This window comes from Neomonachus schauinslandi, chromosome 1 (assembly GCF_002201575.2).
Source record: "Neomonachus schauinslandi chromosome 1, ASM220157v2, whole genome shotgun sequence".
Classification (NCBI taxonomy): Eukaryota; Metazoa; Chordata; class Mammalia; order Carnivora; family Phocidae; genus Neomonachus; species Neomonachus schauinslandi.
In genome coordinates this window covers 164,410,488-164,425,847 of record NC_058403.1, presented here as the reverse complement: position 1 = coordinate 164,425,847, position 15,360 = coordinate 164,410,488, and the positions used below count along the sequence as shown (strand labels likewise).

The 15,360-nt window shown below is 47.5% G+C and overlaps 1 protein-coding gene across 2 annotated transcripts in view; it reads right to left on the bottom strand.

Moving 5' to 3' along the window:
- Positions 1-150: 150 nt before the first annotated feature.
- SRGAP3 (SLIT-ROBO Rho GTPase activating protein 3) overlaps positions 151-15,360 on the bottom strand; it is a 241,093-nt gene continuing 225,883 nt past the window's right edge. For both annotated transcript variants that reach the window (XM_021695153.1, XM_021695154.1), the window contains exons 19-22: positions 7,154-7,334; positions 5,802-5,951; positions 3,420-3,747; positions 151-607 (exon numbers count right to left, since the gene is read on the bottom strand). In XM_021695153.1, coding sequence (XP_021550828.1) covers positions 194-607; positions 3,420-3,747; positions 5,802-5,951; positions 7,154-7,334 — 1,073 coding nt within the window. In that variant the 3' untranslated portion in view covers positions 151-193. The remainder of the gene's footprint in view (positions 608-3,419; positions 3,748-5,801; positions 5,952-7,153; positions 7,335-15,360) is intronic.

The window sequence follows — 15,360 nt, the reverse complement described above, 5'->3', positions numbered from 1 at the left end:
CTCGCACACGGGAGGTCTGTGGGATTCACATGGCTGAATACCAGCTGCGGCCAGCGCCCGGGCCTCGGCGCTGCACAGACGCGCTTCCAGGCGACCTTCTGGTCCCTGCCCGCCAAGGCCAGGAGCCCGTGGCAAGGCCGCGGAGGTCACAGAGGCCCCCCTCAGCCGTGGCGGCGCCGCCCCGTGCTGTAGGTCACATGGTGCCCGACTTGTCCGCGGAGCTGTTGGGGAACATCTTCTCGGTGGGCGTCACGGCCGGGCTGCCCACGCCCGAGCTGCTGCTGCTGCTGGAGCGATGCTGCACCACCGGCCGCACGGGCCGCATGGGCGGCGGGCGCAGCTGCGCGCCGGCCAGACGCGCCGACAGGGCGGGCTTGAACGTGGTCATCATCTCGGTGGACGAGCTGCTGCTGCGGCGCATGGCGGCGTCCGGGTCGCGGATGACGATGGTGTGCAGGGGGCTGGCGGGCTCGGAGCTGATGGGGCCCGGCGGGTTCTTCAGGGGCTCCAGGGTGTCCAGCACCACATCTGGCGCCTGCTTGACCGTGTTCTGTCTCTCGAGTTCCCGCAACTCGTGCAGAGCCGTGCTCATGGTCTTCTCGATGTCCTGCCCACGGAAAGAGCTCTGGTCAGCACAGGGGCCGGAGGCCTGGCCTCCAGGCCTGCCCCAGCTGCTAATCGGCCTATGGGTTTCGTACAGAGGCACACGAGCCTCATGCCTGGGATGGAGATGAAATCTCCAGGGTGTCCTACGACCAACTGAGGGAATCCGTGTGGGCATCACCTGCACACTTGCCTGCACAGGTAGCAGACTGCAATGAGGGCGGACTACTGGTCGAGAAGGTCGGCTCTGGAATCAGACAGGCATGGGTTCGAATCCTGACTCTGCCACTTCCTTGCTATGTCACTTTGGACAAGTTACCTCACCTCTCTGAGCCTCAGAATCCTCATTGGTGAACACAGATCATGATAACACGACCTCAGGGGGCTGATGAGTGTGTTAAATGATACGGTCCCTGTGAAGAGGTTCCCATGGCCCCTGACACACAGTAGGCACTCACAAATAATAATGGCGGTAACAATGGTAATAAGAGAGCACCAATCCAAGCCCTTTCCTTTCGTAGCTCATTTAATCCTCACACTTATAAGGTAGGAACTACCATTATGCTCATTTCACACGTGAGAAAATGGAAGCTCAGCCTGGTTAAGTAACTTGCCCAAGGTCACACAGCTAGTTAGTAACATAGCCCAAGTCTCAACCTAGAGCCCAGGCCCCTAGCTGTTATTGTTATTTTTTAAAAATTATTTATTTATTTAAGTAATCTCTACCCCCAATGTGGGGCTCGAATTCAACCTGGAGATCAAGAGTTGCACGTTCTTCTGACTGAGCCTGCAAAGCACTCCACCATTATTATTTAAAAAAAAATCCTTGCCCATAGAAAAATTCCTTGGTGGTTATATATTAGAATGTCCACAAAGTTCACACCAGAATAATGCGACTGTCACTTTCTTCTCTGTATTGTAATCAGAAAAGTTTGCTTTTTAAAAAATGTAAATTTTAAAAAGCAACAAAACCTCTCATTTGCCTATGCAATTCCTGGAGATTAAGAGCTCACCAGTAATGAGAGCATTTTGGATGACAGAGAGAGCCATAAAGGCAGTCCAGGACCTGGGAGCAGCGGGGCCCATCAGGTCAGCCTGGGTGGGGGCTCATCATTCCACCTTCCCAGGGCTTCTGTTCCTCCTCAAGCCGGAAGGGGGCGCTGCAGCTGGAAGTCGGCATTCAAACCAGGAGCCCTGGGCTATGGCAAAAGGCCTGGATTTTTTAGTGGAAAGACTCCTCTGCCATTTGCTGGCTGTGTAAACTTGGACACGTCTCAGGCCCTCTGCCCCATGCTTTGCTTCTCTGGTGAAAGCCCCTACACTCACCGTGAAGATGGGATGAGATAATGGATGTGATGGAGCTTTGTGAACTGCCAGGCAGTGGTTTCACACTCCCTTTAGCCAGAGCCCCTGGCTCACACAGCTATTACAGGGATGCCTCCATACAAATGGGGCACAGGGAGCCTCTCAGGCTGAGCTAGGCCACAGCCCAAGCGACCCGGCCGCTGAGGGGACAACAGGGGATATTGCTTAAAACCGCTACTAGAAGGCGTGGTGCACAACCTCCAGTGACCGTGAGCACTCTTAAGACACATTTGCTTTTCTGCCCTGAGGCAAACCCAGAAAAACTGCAAGTCTGGTCACGCTGATGGAGTTGGAGCCTGGAGATGTCCTGCCGGCCCCTTTCCGCAGCCGTGGCCTCCTTTACTCTCTCTCCTCCCCAGCCCACGGGCGGCCTCCTGCCTGCCCTGAGCCCCCACAACAGGCTCCAATCTGGCACAGGCAGGGTCCCTGCCTATCCCTTTTGCTTTGTTAAGAGACTATGGGATGTCTGGTCAACGGCGAATAGTAGCTTTTATGCTTCTTCATGACATTTGATCCCTTGCCCAGAACACTAGCTACTTTAAGAATGCGATTTTTGTGCTTTTATCCAAAGGATTAGCTGTGGGGGACCTTCTATATGAGCGGAGAGATGGCAATCCTCTCCCCATCTTTACTATATCCCAGCCCGGCAGTGATAATGCCTGCTTTCCATTTCCCGTTCCGCTTAGATGAAGTCCCCAGTGGACTTCACTGCTCTCTCTGCAATGCTCCAGCATGAACTGAAAGGTAAAACTGTAAAAAATAAAGGCAATGATTACCCCTCTACCACCATCCCCACCACTCCACCCTGGCAGAGTGTGAGCCAGAAAGACAGAAAGCTCAGAGAAAGAGCAGCTGAGTGGTTTAGGCGTGAGCCTTGCATTAGTCTGAGAGGTAATGCAGCAATCTGCAAAGTGGCGCTGCAGAAAGGCGCTCAGGGAAGATGGACGGCGGGGGGCAGGGTCTGGGGCCATTTTAGGTCATCACTGTACTGTCAGAGCCTAGTGCAGTGACTGGCACACAACAGCGGATCAATCGATATTTCTCAATAAAGGAACGAATGAATGAACAGATGAATGAATGATCAGACGAATGAATGAACGAATGAATGAATGAATAACTCAACTGTGCCATCTTGTGGAGACAGACACCTGCCATGACCACATCCCTCTCATCCAGCCTGCCCCCAGGGCAGGCATCCCCCCTCCGCCCTGGAGACTGGAGTTCTTCGGTTTTTACAGAATCCCTAGCCAGCAGCTGCACCCCCCCCCAGCTTCCGCTCCCATGGGGAGGCCAGCAGGGGGACAGGAAGCCAGCTTGCTATCTGCCTTGGGTTCTAGCTTAACCTTGAGCCTGGTATAAAGGGCAAAGTGGCTCCCCAGTCCGCAGGCTCCCACCCGGCCGCCCCTCTGGGGTTCTCAGCTGGCCCAGCCTGCCTTCCCACTAGCCCTTACTTCTGCCAGGGCCTCAGCCTCCAGGGACTTGTGGTCCCCCAGGCTGCTGTGCCTGGTGGAGCCGCATGTTGACCTCATCGAGTGCCCTTCCGAGAGAGCCTTCTTGTCAGGGTAGTTGATGCTGCCGGCACTCCCAAATGTCGCCATCCTCCGCTTCTCAGGGCTCTCGATCCTCCCCCGGGTGAGGGGGATTTTGTGGGGGCTGCTGGGGCAGGCGGCGGCCCGGGGCGGTGTGTCTATGCTGGGGCCCAGGCCCCGGGGTGGGCTGTGGGTGTCGCCCCCGCTTCGGCGCCTGGGGATGGCCGCTCCGTCAGATCGTAACCGCACTCTGCAAAGGAGCCAGGGGGCGGGGGCATGGGGCAGAGGTCAACCCTGGCAAGTCTCAGAACGGATCAGCTAACCCCAGGCCCACACACTACACACTAGTCTAAGAGACAGGTATAGTAAAGCCTCATTCAGCCAAACTCAATTGCTCAATGAAAGCACAGGCGAGCATGTAACTCCATGGCAAGGGGCCGGTTTAATCTGCACACACGAAGGAATCGGAAGCATTCTGCTTTCCAAACTGCAGACGGTGGTGCTACTAATTACACAATGAATCTTGTCTACATGTCAAGTCAAGGGCAGGAGAATTTCAACCTGGGAACGCTTTAGTGATGGTTAGTTGGGCTCATGATATGTTCTTATGTGGTTCAGGCATTTCCATGATTCTGAAGGGCTTCTTAATTGGTCTGAAGCATTGAGGCTTGACTGTACCAAAAAGTCACCAGCTCCCTGCAAGCACAGGAGGGAGTCCCGGGGAACTGGACACCATCCCATGTTGTCACCCACCCCCAATCTTCTCAGCAAAGGGCTATTTCTATGGGGCTTTTCCAGATCTTGGAAAACTAGTCATCAGGAGTAAAAACTGCATCACTCAACATGCATTCCATGCATCTGGCCCCACCTTTCACTCTTTAGGGAGGCTCTGTCAGAGTGAAAAGGGGACTAGAGTATCTATTAGGAGGGCTGGCTTTCCTGTGTCCTCTTTCAGACCCATTTCTGGTAAGTGGGTATAATATTCCTTGCCCACTTTCCAGGGAGCTTTGGTGGGTGTGAAAGCACTCTGAAGATAAAAGGCTCCACCCGCGGGTGATTTTGCTACATCCTAGGGAGGTCAAGATTTGAAGGGAGGGGAGGCTGGAAGTGGCAAGGGGGTGGGAAGAAGGGGCAGACTGTTGGAACAGACTGTGACTGAAGGGCTAAGTTCAACGTGGTCAGCAGCACTTCAGATCCAAGAGCCACCAGCCAAGCTAAGCACCGCCTGTGGGTACCCCAACAGGACCAAAGCATAGGTGTTGGAGAGAAGGAAATATTGAGAAAGAAAAGAACCAGAATAAAGTACAGGAGGGAGGGAAGAGGGAGAGGAAGAGCAAGGCAGGAGAAGATATGGCCCTCCTAGGATTCAAGGAACCATGGCTTTGTCTTCTATCTACCCCAGACTTCCATTTTGCCCCCAATTCCTTTACCTATCACACTGCCTGAGCCGTTAGCTGAACTGAACAGAATATACTGAAAGGAAGCACGGAAACTTCTGCCAAAGTAAATTCATAAACATATGTTCCTATTGCGACTGTATCTCTGGATCTATCTCCAAGTACCCATATGTGGAAGCTGATCCCATGACCGCTCCGCCAAAAAAAACGAAGAATATGACATTTTGAGAATCTGATTCAGAAAGCAGCAAGAAACTGTCAACTTCTCTTTTCTTCTTTTTCTTAAATTTTTTTAACGACCACATTCTTTGGACCATACAGGCATGCAGAATGACAAGCACAGCTCCTTGCCTGGCAGAAAGGTCACATGACAACCCAGCCCACACACCGGGAGGGAAGAAATCGGCAAATGTGCTCCCACCAAATCAGTGGGTGCAGTCGAGTGTCAATTTCCCCCACCACAGGCGTGGGTGTGAGATTTCTGTGTGTGTAGTGCACTTCAGGGAGTAGTAAGCCTTACATTTTTAAATATAACAACTTAGGTCTTCAACAGAAAATGGGGAGGAGGTGTAAGAACTGGAGAGAGGTAGGAAAAATACTTGTCAGTTTATAACTCTCTCTTTCTCCCCATTTATTATTACTATTTTACATAAAAAGCATTGATTTGCCAATATATGTCTTTTTTCCTTCTCCACACCTCAACTCCAAGCTGGACCCTTTTATGCCTGGCATTCTGGGGCCAGTTCCAGCCAGGAGCCCCCCATCCCCCAGTGTGTCTGATATCACATCCTGCAGGGAACAAGGGGCTACAATAGCCTCCCTCCCTCCCCTCTGCCCCCCTGCCTCTCCCAAATCAGACAGAGCGGGGCATGGCACTAGCAGGAAAAAATGAATCCGCATTTCCTACCGGCCCATCACCCCCCCAAAGCCGTAATCCGAGATGTGCTCCGTGGGCGACTGGAGGTCGTTTTTGGAGGAGGCCTTGTCATCCAGCAGTGGCCCACTGCTGGCCTCGCTGTCAGCCTTCTGGCTCAGGCTGTCGGAGAAGGCATCATCCCTGGGGAGAAGGACAGATGTGAATCGGCAGTGCTTTGCTCCAGAGAGCCCTGGATGTGCAGGGCTCCTGGAGACCTGTCTGAAGGGTGGATCCACACACACCTTATGGTTAACTTATGCCCATCCTCGGGATGAGGCACTTCCCCCTCTGCACCTTAGCATCACACACATGCCCACTGGCTCGCTCTCTCCTAAGTTACTGTCTCGGGTGGGAGACCAGCCCCCACTCTGCCCCAGGCCTACCTTCTCCTCTCCCCTCCTCTAGGTTTTTCTCTCCCGGGCTGCTCCAAGCTAGGACAAGCTAAACGCTGGAGAGAGTGCTGGAGTAATGAGGGGAGGAGCCTAAAGGCTGAGCACTGAGAGCTGAGTCTCCATGTGGGGTCCTGAGAAGCAGTTTAGGGCTAAGCAAGGGAGGAAGAAAAATGCCTCCATCCCTCCCGACCCAGGGTTTTGGATAATTGTGAGGTGGCTGCCAAGGTTCCTCCACTGGTATTTCTCTTGTTGTCTGCCTGGCCTTGGCCTTTTCTCTGGTTTCACACCATCTCCTCTGCCATCAAAGCTTATGCTTTCCCTTGGGAGCCAGTATGGTGGTTGCTTCCTTGATAAATCAGTTCCACCTGAGCCTGACTCAGAAGGAGTGCGTGGCTTTCAAAGAAGAGAAGGTGTAGACTTTCTGGATCTTCGGGTAGGGCTAGGTATTTGGGATGCAGGCCTTTCTTTCTAAAAAAAAAAAACAATATTAAAAAAAATAACAGTATCCCGCTAACTGGAAATGAGGGGATGACTGTTTCTGTGCATCCTCTGAGCGAGCCACCTGGGGGATAGAGACTGGTGGGCAGTGAAGGGGACGGTGGGCTGGCCACTGAGTATAGGGAAGGCCCAGGAGGGTAGAGGAAAATGGCCAGATCCACTGGATGCTGAGAACCAGGGCAGGTGATGAATGCCAGGTGGATCAGGATGGTGAGTCAAAGGCACCAAACGCTACCTCTGTGTGCTCTAAAGGATGACCAGTTTGCTTATTTGTTAAGTGGATCACCATTTAAGGGGAAGTTAGATATAATCCATTCTTACAAAAGACCAAGCATATCATACCAGTGAGAGCAAATGGTTCGCATATAGCCCAGCACTCCTATTCCTGTGCCCATTCAAGACATCACTAATTGATTATGGCATTCTTCACAGAAGGTCTGGATTCCCACTCACATGTCCTGTACGACTATGTACTGATGTGGGATGAGTCCGTCCACGCCATTGTGACGACCCTCCCACCAATCCTCTGAGGCGCGGTGGTACAGAAGCAGCGAGGCCCCCTTCTTGAAGGACAGCTCACGTGGGGACCGCCCCACGTAGTCAAACTTGGCGATGGCCTCGATCTGCTCCACTTCTAGAAGGAAAGCAAGGGAAAGAACAGCCATGAAGTGAGTAGGATGGCAGCCAGGAGCCTTGCTCAGATGGCCTTGGCTTCCGCAGGGGCAGCACAGACAGCAGGCCGGTGGAAACAGGGTGGGCTGGGGGCTCAGGACACCAGGTTCTAGCTCAGATCTGTTCCCCATGCTGCGGCCTCAGGCAGGCCATCTAACTTCTGACATACCATATCCTTATTTTCCACTACCCCTCTTGTTTTCCACTTTCTAACACTAATTAAAATAATATCTTAAGAAATTTCTCTTCCTTCTACCTCTCGATACAAGTTCCATTTCTATTTGTCCATGAACTCTTTCTCTCTTTGTCTACCTGTAATACTTTTAGTGGTTCTTATCTTTTGGGTGTATGTGGACTCCCATCCATGCAAAGATGCTGTACACAATTTTTAAGGGCTTCCAGAACTCTTCAGAGCTCATTGTAATGGACTGTTATGGTGTCCCCCCACCCCCAAATCCATATGCTTAAGTCCTAACTCCCAATGTGATGGTATTTGGAGACGGGTGTTTAGGAGTAATTGAGGTTAAAGTGAGTAATTAGGGTAGGGCCCTAATCTGACAGGACTGGGGTCCCTCTATGAAGAGGAAGAGATACCAGAGATCTCTCTTTTTCTCTGTGAATGTACACAGAGGAAAGGTCGTGTGAGGACACAGTGAGAAGGCAGCTTTCTACAAGCCAGGAGGAGACGCTTCACCAGAAACTAGCCCTGACAGCACCTTGATCTTGGACTTCTAGCCTCCAGAGCTATGAGGAAATAAATTTCTGTTGTTCAAGCCACCCAGTTCTGTTCTGGCAGCCTGAGCTGAATAACACATTCATCCATGGACTTAATGTGGGGGGAGAGAGAATTCTTACTGGGGTCACAACTCAAGCTTATCTCTTTGCACACACACATTTACCAATCAAACCTTTATTCTTCACTGGTTAGTGACAAGCCCTAACTGGATTAAGCAATGAGGCTAGGGCTCTTGCCCCTGAGGCACTCCTACAGCCCAGCTCCATCACCTCAGGCAGGTCACATAACCTTTGTACACCTCAGTTGATTTTGGAGGATTAAAAGATAATGCATGTGGGAAGACATCCAGATGGCCAATACACACATGAAAAAGTGCTCACTATCACTCATCATCAGGGAGATGCAAATCACAACCACCATGAGATAGCACCTCACACCTGTCAGAATGGCTACTATAAAACAACAACAACAAGAAATAACAAGAGTTGGTGAGGATGTAGAGAAAAGGGAACCCTCTTACACTGTTGGTGGGAATGCAAGCTGGTGCAGCCACTGTGGAAAACAGTATGGAGGTTCATCAAAAAATTAAAAATAGAACTACCTTATGGTTCAATAATTCCACTGCTGGGTATTTCTCCACAGGAAACAAAAACACTAACTTGAAAAGATAGATGGATAAATGGATGAAGAAAATGTATACAGATACAGTGTATACATGGTATATAGATACAGTGGAGTATTATTCAGCCATAAAAATGAAGGAAAATCTTCTATTTGAAGCAACATGGATGGACCTTGAGGGCATTATGCTAAGTGAAATAAGTCAGACAGAGAAAGACAAATACTGTATGATCTTGCTTATACGTGGAATCTAAAAACGAAAAGAAACCAAACTCTCAGATACAGAGAACAGACTGGTGGTTGCCAGAGGCAGGGGGTAAGGAGTGGGCAAAATGGGTAAAGGTGGTCAAAAGGCACAAACTTCCAGTTCTAAAATACATATGTTCTGGTGATGGAATGTAGAGCATGATGACTATAGCTAGTAATACTGCATTGCATTGGAAGTTGCTAAGAGAGTAGATCTTTAAAGTTTTCATCACAAGAAAAGAAAATCTGTAACTATGAATGGTGACTACATGCAAACTTCAATGTATGGATGTATGTTACCTAGACTCACTGTGGTGATCACTTTGCAATACGAGTATCGAATTGTTATGTTATCCACCTGAAACTAACATTTTATATGTCAATTATATCTCAATTAAAAAAGAAAGAAATATACTAGACTTTAATAGATTTTTTTAAAAGATTTATTAGAGAGAGAGAGAATGAGAGAGAGAGAGAGTATGAGAGGGGAGAGGTCAGAAGGAGAAGCAGACTCCCCGCTGAGCAGGGAGCCCGAGGCAGGACTTGATCCTGGGACTCCAGGATCATGACCTGAGCCGAAAGCAGTTGTTTAACCAATTGAGCCACCCAGGCGCCCTAGACTTTAATAGATTTTTAAAAGCCATAATGTATGAAAGTCCTTAGCATAGTACAGATATACATGAGGTCTTCAGCTGATAGTAGTGCTCATGATTACGATTATTATTTCTAGTGGCTTTACCCTATGGGGTAGGTCCAGACAAGAAATCTAGGCAGGTCACATAACCTCTGTACACCTCAGTTGATTTTGGAGGATTAAAAGATAATGCATGTGGTTTTATTTATTTTAATTTATGTGGTTTTCCCAAGGCCATATACCTAGTGAGGTTTAGAAAGAGACTTTTGGGGGAGCAGGGATGAGCAATGCCTATGATTTATTTAATCTATGTTAAGGCTGTACCCTAAGAGATGCCCATACTTGGTAGAAAACTGACTGTGGGGCGCCTGGGTGGCTCAGTTGGTTAAGCCACTGCCTTCGGCTCAGGTCATGATCCTGGAGTCGCAGGATCGAGTCCCACATCGGGCTCCCTGCTCAGCGGGGAGTCTGCTTCTCCCTCTGACCCTCCCCCCTCTCATGTGCTTTCTCTCTCTCATTCTCTCTCTCTCAAATAAATAAATAAAATCTTTAAAAAAAAAAAAAGAAAACTGACTGAGTATTAATGTATTTATACTTTAAAGCAAGCACAAAGATGTTCAACACTAGAAAAATACATATATTTATGTATATATTTACATATATAAAAATAATAAATGCATTGAATTCTAATAGAACAAAAGAGTAATGAAAATGACCCCTGCTCTCTCTAGCCTGCAGCTACCTTCCCTATGCTGACTCTCTATTGCTCCATTCTTTATGCATTATCTTGTATCTGTCCATCCAGCCATCAAGGAGTTGCTGCCTGGGTGTCTAGGTCCTGCCTTCCGCATCTCCAGAGCCTCCCACAGTCACTGGGGGTGGTCTGGAGTTGGGAGTGGGGGGATGAGGAGGGATGGGAAATGTAAGGGGAAGAAAAGAAGAAAAGAGGAGGAGCAGAGCTGAGCCGCAGGCTGAGAGATGGCACATGTGATTGCAGACGCCATTACATAAGTGTGTGTGGTAGAAAGAGTAATCGTAGCCACCATTTATTAGGAAGTCTCTTATTTGGGTTTATCATACCTGGAATAGAATATGTGATTCTCCCCCTTATCACTATCCCCCACACCCCTCCCCAAACTTACTTAATTCTTTCGTCTTCCCCATCTTAGGAAATAGAACCGTCTGCCCGCTTGCTCAGGCCAAAGCCTTCCTCTTGAGCATCACACATCTTTGCCATCAGCAAGTCCTCTGAAGTGTCCCTGAATCAGACCCATCTCACCACCTCCACTGCCACTGCCCTGGTCCAGACCGCCGCTGTCCCTCTACCAGGCCTCCCCCTTCCATGTGTGTTTGGTAGAGCCATTTCTCCCCAGGGCAGCCAGAGGGATCTTTTAAAATCATAATCAGATCATGCAACTCTCTTGTTGAAATCCCTCTGAAGGCTTCCCTCTGTGCTTGGGGCCAACCCCAAATGTCTTCTCACAGCTGCTGAGGTCCCTCTGTGCTCAGGACTTCGCTCCCTACTGCTCTCTCTCTCACTCAGTCCCTCCCTCACGGCCTCACTAGCCTTCTTAATGTTTCTCTTCCAACACTGTATTCTGACATTTTTCAAACACAGAAGTAAAGTTGAAAGTGAACATGCATATACCTGTCACCTAAATTCTACTGTTAACATTTTACTGTATTAGCTTTATCACATATCTACCCATCCATCCATCTATCCATCTTATTTTTTAGTGAATTTTAAAGTAAGTTGCAGACATCAGTACACTTTACGCCTAAACACTCTGACATAAATATTCATAGAGCCTTCTTGATGTTTTTAAAACATTCCAAACCTTTTCCTGCCACAGGACCTTTGCACTTATTATTGCCTCTCCCTGGGATACTGTTCTCCCAGATGTTTGCATTCATTCACATTCAACAAATATTTATTGACCCTTGTGTGCCATTTCCTAATTTCATTCAGGTCTGTACTCAAATGTCTCTGCCTCAGCAAGGCCAAAGGACTTGGCCACCCTCGACTACAAAAGTGCTGTCAAATCACTCTAACATTTTCTCTTGCTTTATTCTTCTTCATAGCACTTAGCACAACCTGAACTTGTGTGTGTGTGTGCATGTGTGTGTGTGCACTTATAGTTTGAAAACTTGTTTATTTTTTATCTTTCTTACTAAAATGTGAGGTCCATTAGGACAGGGATTTTTGTTTTAGAACCTACTATTTTCCCCCTTCTAGAACAGTTGCTGGGATGAGTTGGCACTCCATATTATTTGCATGAACAAATTAGGCTTTACTATGTGTTAAGTGTTCTACTTACATTATCACATTTAATCCTCACAACAACACGTGTAGCACTATCTTCATTTTACAGATGAGGAAACTGAGGCTGAGTTGAAATGATGTATCACACATGGATCAGAAGACTTAACACTGTTAAGATGGCAATACTCCCAAATTGATCTACACATTCAGCACAATCCCTATTAGAATGCTAGCTGACTTCTCTGTAGAAATTGACAAGCTGACTCTAAAATTCATATGGAATTGCAAAGAACCCATAATAGCAAAAAAAAAAAAAAAATCTTGAAAAAGAAGAACAAAATTAGAGGACTCACACTTCCTGATTTCAAACTTACTACAAAGCAACAGTAATCAGGACAGTGTGGTGCTGGCACAAGGTCAGACATACAGTTCAGTGGAATAGAACTGAAAGTCCAGAAATAACCCCCTACATCTATGGTCAACTGATTTTTTTATAAGGGAGCCAAGATCATTCAATGAGGGAAAGAATAATCTTTCCAACTCATGATGGTGGGATGACTGGATAGCCAGACACAAAGAAGGAAGGGAGCTGGACCCTTACCTCACACCATATACAAAAATTAACTTAAAATGGACTGCCAGACATAAGACCTAAAACTTAAAACTCTGGGAAGAAAATGTAGGGTAAATCTTCATGATTTTGGATTTGCTGAAGGATTCTCAGATATAACACCAAAAACATGAGCAACAAAAAGAAAAAAATAGATGAACTGGATATCATCAAAATTAGAAAACTTTTGTGCTTCAAAGTACACCATCAAGAAAGTGAAAAGCACATAGAACATGTGTGCAAATCATATATCTGATAAGAAACTTTTATCTAGAATATATAAAGAATGCTTACAACTCAATAATAGAAAAACAGGGGTCCCTGGGGGGCTCAGTCGGTTAAGCGTCTGCCTTCGGCTCAGGTCATGATCCCAGGGTCCTGAGATTGAGCCCCACATCGGGCTCCCTGCTCCGCGGGAAGCCTGCTTCCCCCTCTCCCAGTCCCCCTGCTTGTGTTCCCTCTCTCACTGTCTCTCTCTCTGTCAAATAAATAAATAAAATCTTTAAGAAACAAAAACAAAAACAAAAACGAAGTGACTGTTCCATTTTATATTACCACCAGCAGTATGTGATCTTTCTCAACACTTGTTATTATCTGACTTTTTGATTCTAGCCATCCTAGTGGGTGTGAAGTGGTATCTCACTGAGGTTTTAATTTGAATTTCTCTCATGACTAATGATGCTGAGCATATTTTCATGTGCTTATCATTTGTATATTTTCCTTGGAGAAATATCTCTTCAGATCCTTTTGCCATTTGGCTATTTGTTTTTTTACTTTTATTTATCTATTTATTAAATATTTTACTTATTTACTTGAGAAAGAGCAAGAGAGAGAGAGAGAGCACAGAGGGAGAGGGAGAAGCAGACTTCCCGCTGAGCAAGGAGCCCAATGCAGGGGACAGGGACAAGAACAGCCCCTGCTTGTGCACTCTCTCTCTCTGTGTACGTGTCAAATAAATAAATAAAATCTTTTAAAAAATGTATTAAAGTAACATGATGGATGGATAGCTACACAATAAAATAAATATAACAAAATGTTAACACATGTAGAAATTAGGTGGTGGGTTTATGGGCATGACTGTACAATTTCCATCCACTTTTCTGTGTGCTTGACATTTTTTTCTTAAAGGAAATATCATGAACTGCAGGCCAATAGAAATGTTACCCTGATTGCTGGTAGATGCCTGGAACAATCTGATGAAAACTATGGACTCTTCTCAGAGGTACACATTCCAACAGAAACAAAATGTTGCTCACAAGGGACTTCCTAAAGCCCATTTATGGACCCCTCATGTAGCCAAAGAGTTAATGGCTTAATGCCTTTCCAGATGTAGATGATGGGCAAGGAGTGGGAGGCCACTGGGAGAATTTCGGGAAAATATCAGTGAGAGAATGGTGATGCAATTATAATTGGAAACTGACGTATTGTAACTACATGATCATGTTTCTGTTACTGATTTTAGTAGTTTCCTGACCTGGCAGCCTAGGCCCTCATTTAGCTTCCAATTAATAAAGCTGCTATTGACAGGCTGCCTTGATGTTTTCACTTGGCATTGTTCTGACAATCAAGGGTTCTTAGCCTAACCATGGTTTCTTTATAAAATATCTTGGAGACCAAAGAGCAAGCACAAGTGAATTTTCCAGATATATACCCACGATGTGCTAACAGACTCCAGGCAGGGCAGCAGGCATCAGCTAGGTACAGAATATGTTGAGAAAAGAAAGGCCAGATAACTACGTTTTTCCTCCAGTTTAGATGGTCACTCACTGGGCGAACCATCTATTACAAAGACATGGTGTCGTGGTTTTCTGGCCAATTTGACCTTCGAAGTTTACTGGGCTCCGTTCATAAGGCTATTTTCAAGAAAAACAAAGACACTGATGATCCCCCAAATGAAATGTCTTAGAGGAAAGTAGACAAAGGTATCAGGAGGTTTAGGCTGCCAATAAGCAGTTAGATCTGTAAAAATCCCCGGGTTCAGTTTCTTGATCAGAATTAGGGGGTTTCTAGCAGACACAGTGTAATGTTTCCTACCACCTAGTTGTCCCAGACACTGCACTAAGCTCCTTCAGATAGGTCACCTCATTTTAACCTAGGCCACAATTCTCTTGGTGCTGTCATTCTCACTTTACAGATAAGGAAACGGAGGTCTGAAGTTACATGGCTTCCCAAAGATCACAGGGCCATGAAGGTCTCTACCTGTCTTTCAAATCCAGGTCTCCTTTTTCAGAGTCTAGTGTCCCTCAACTGTTCCTGCAACTCAGTATTTCCGTGACTGTTTTGATTGGGGCAGGCGTGTAGGTAAACATTCAGGAAAGGCAATTAATTTTCCTCCGATGAATGCTCCTGACCCCGCAGCCACCACCAACACACAGGAAACAGTGAGGACCTTTAGGGAGCATGGAACTGGCTCTCCTGAAGCCAGCTTGTTGCCCTTCCAGGATGATCTTTCTGTCTTTGTCATGCTCAGAAACCAGCAACCTGACAAGGAACAATCGAGAAGGGACCTTCTGGGGAAGCAGACAAGAAGCTCTGACTTACCCTGTTCTGGGGATACTGTAGGCCTCTACTCCAAGAGGAGGGAGGCAGCATTTTATGAGGGGTTTTCCTTGATGGGGTGAAGCCTGCTGGGTGTGCCCTGTGGCTGTTTCCTCATGCACCCACCAAGAGCTGTTCTCTCTGTCCCTCCTCCTCCTCAGTCCTGGGCCCCACAGCAGCCTTTCAGCCCCCAGGCTGAGGAGCTGTGGGGAAACTCAGCATGTGCAGGATGACCCGCAGTGACCTCAGCCCCCAGGCAGGTGGGCTGCGAGGGTCCTCAGAGGGCACCTGACCCACCCTCCTGCAGACACACATCTGCCTCCACCAGCAGCAGTCTTAA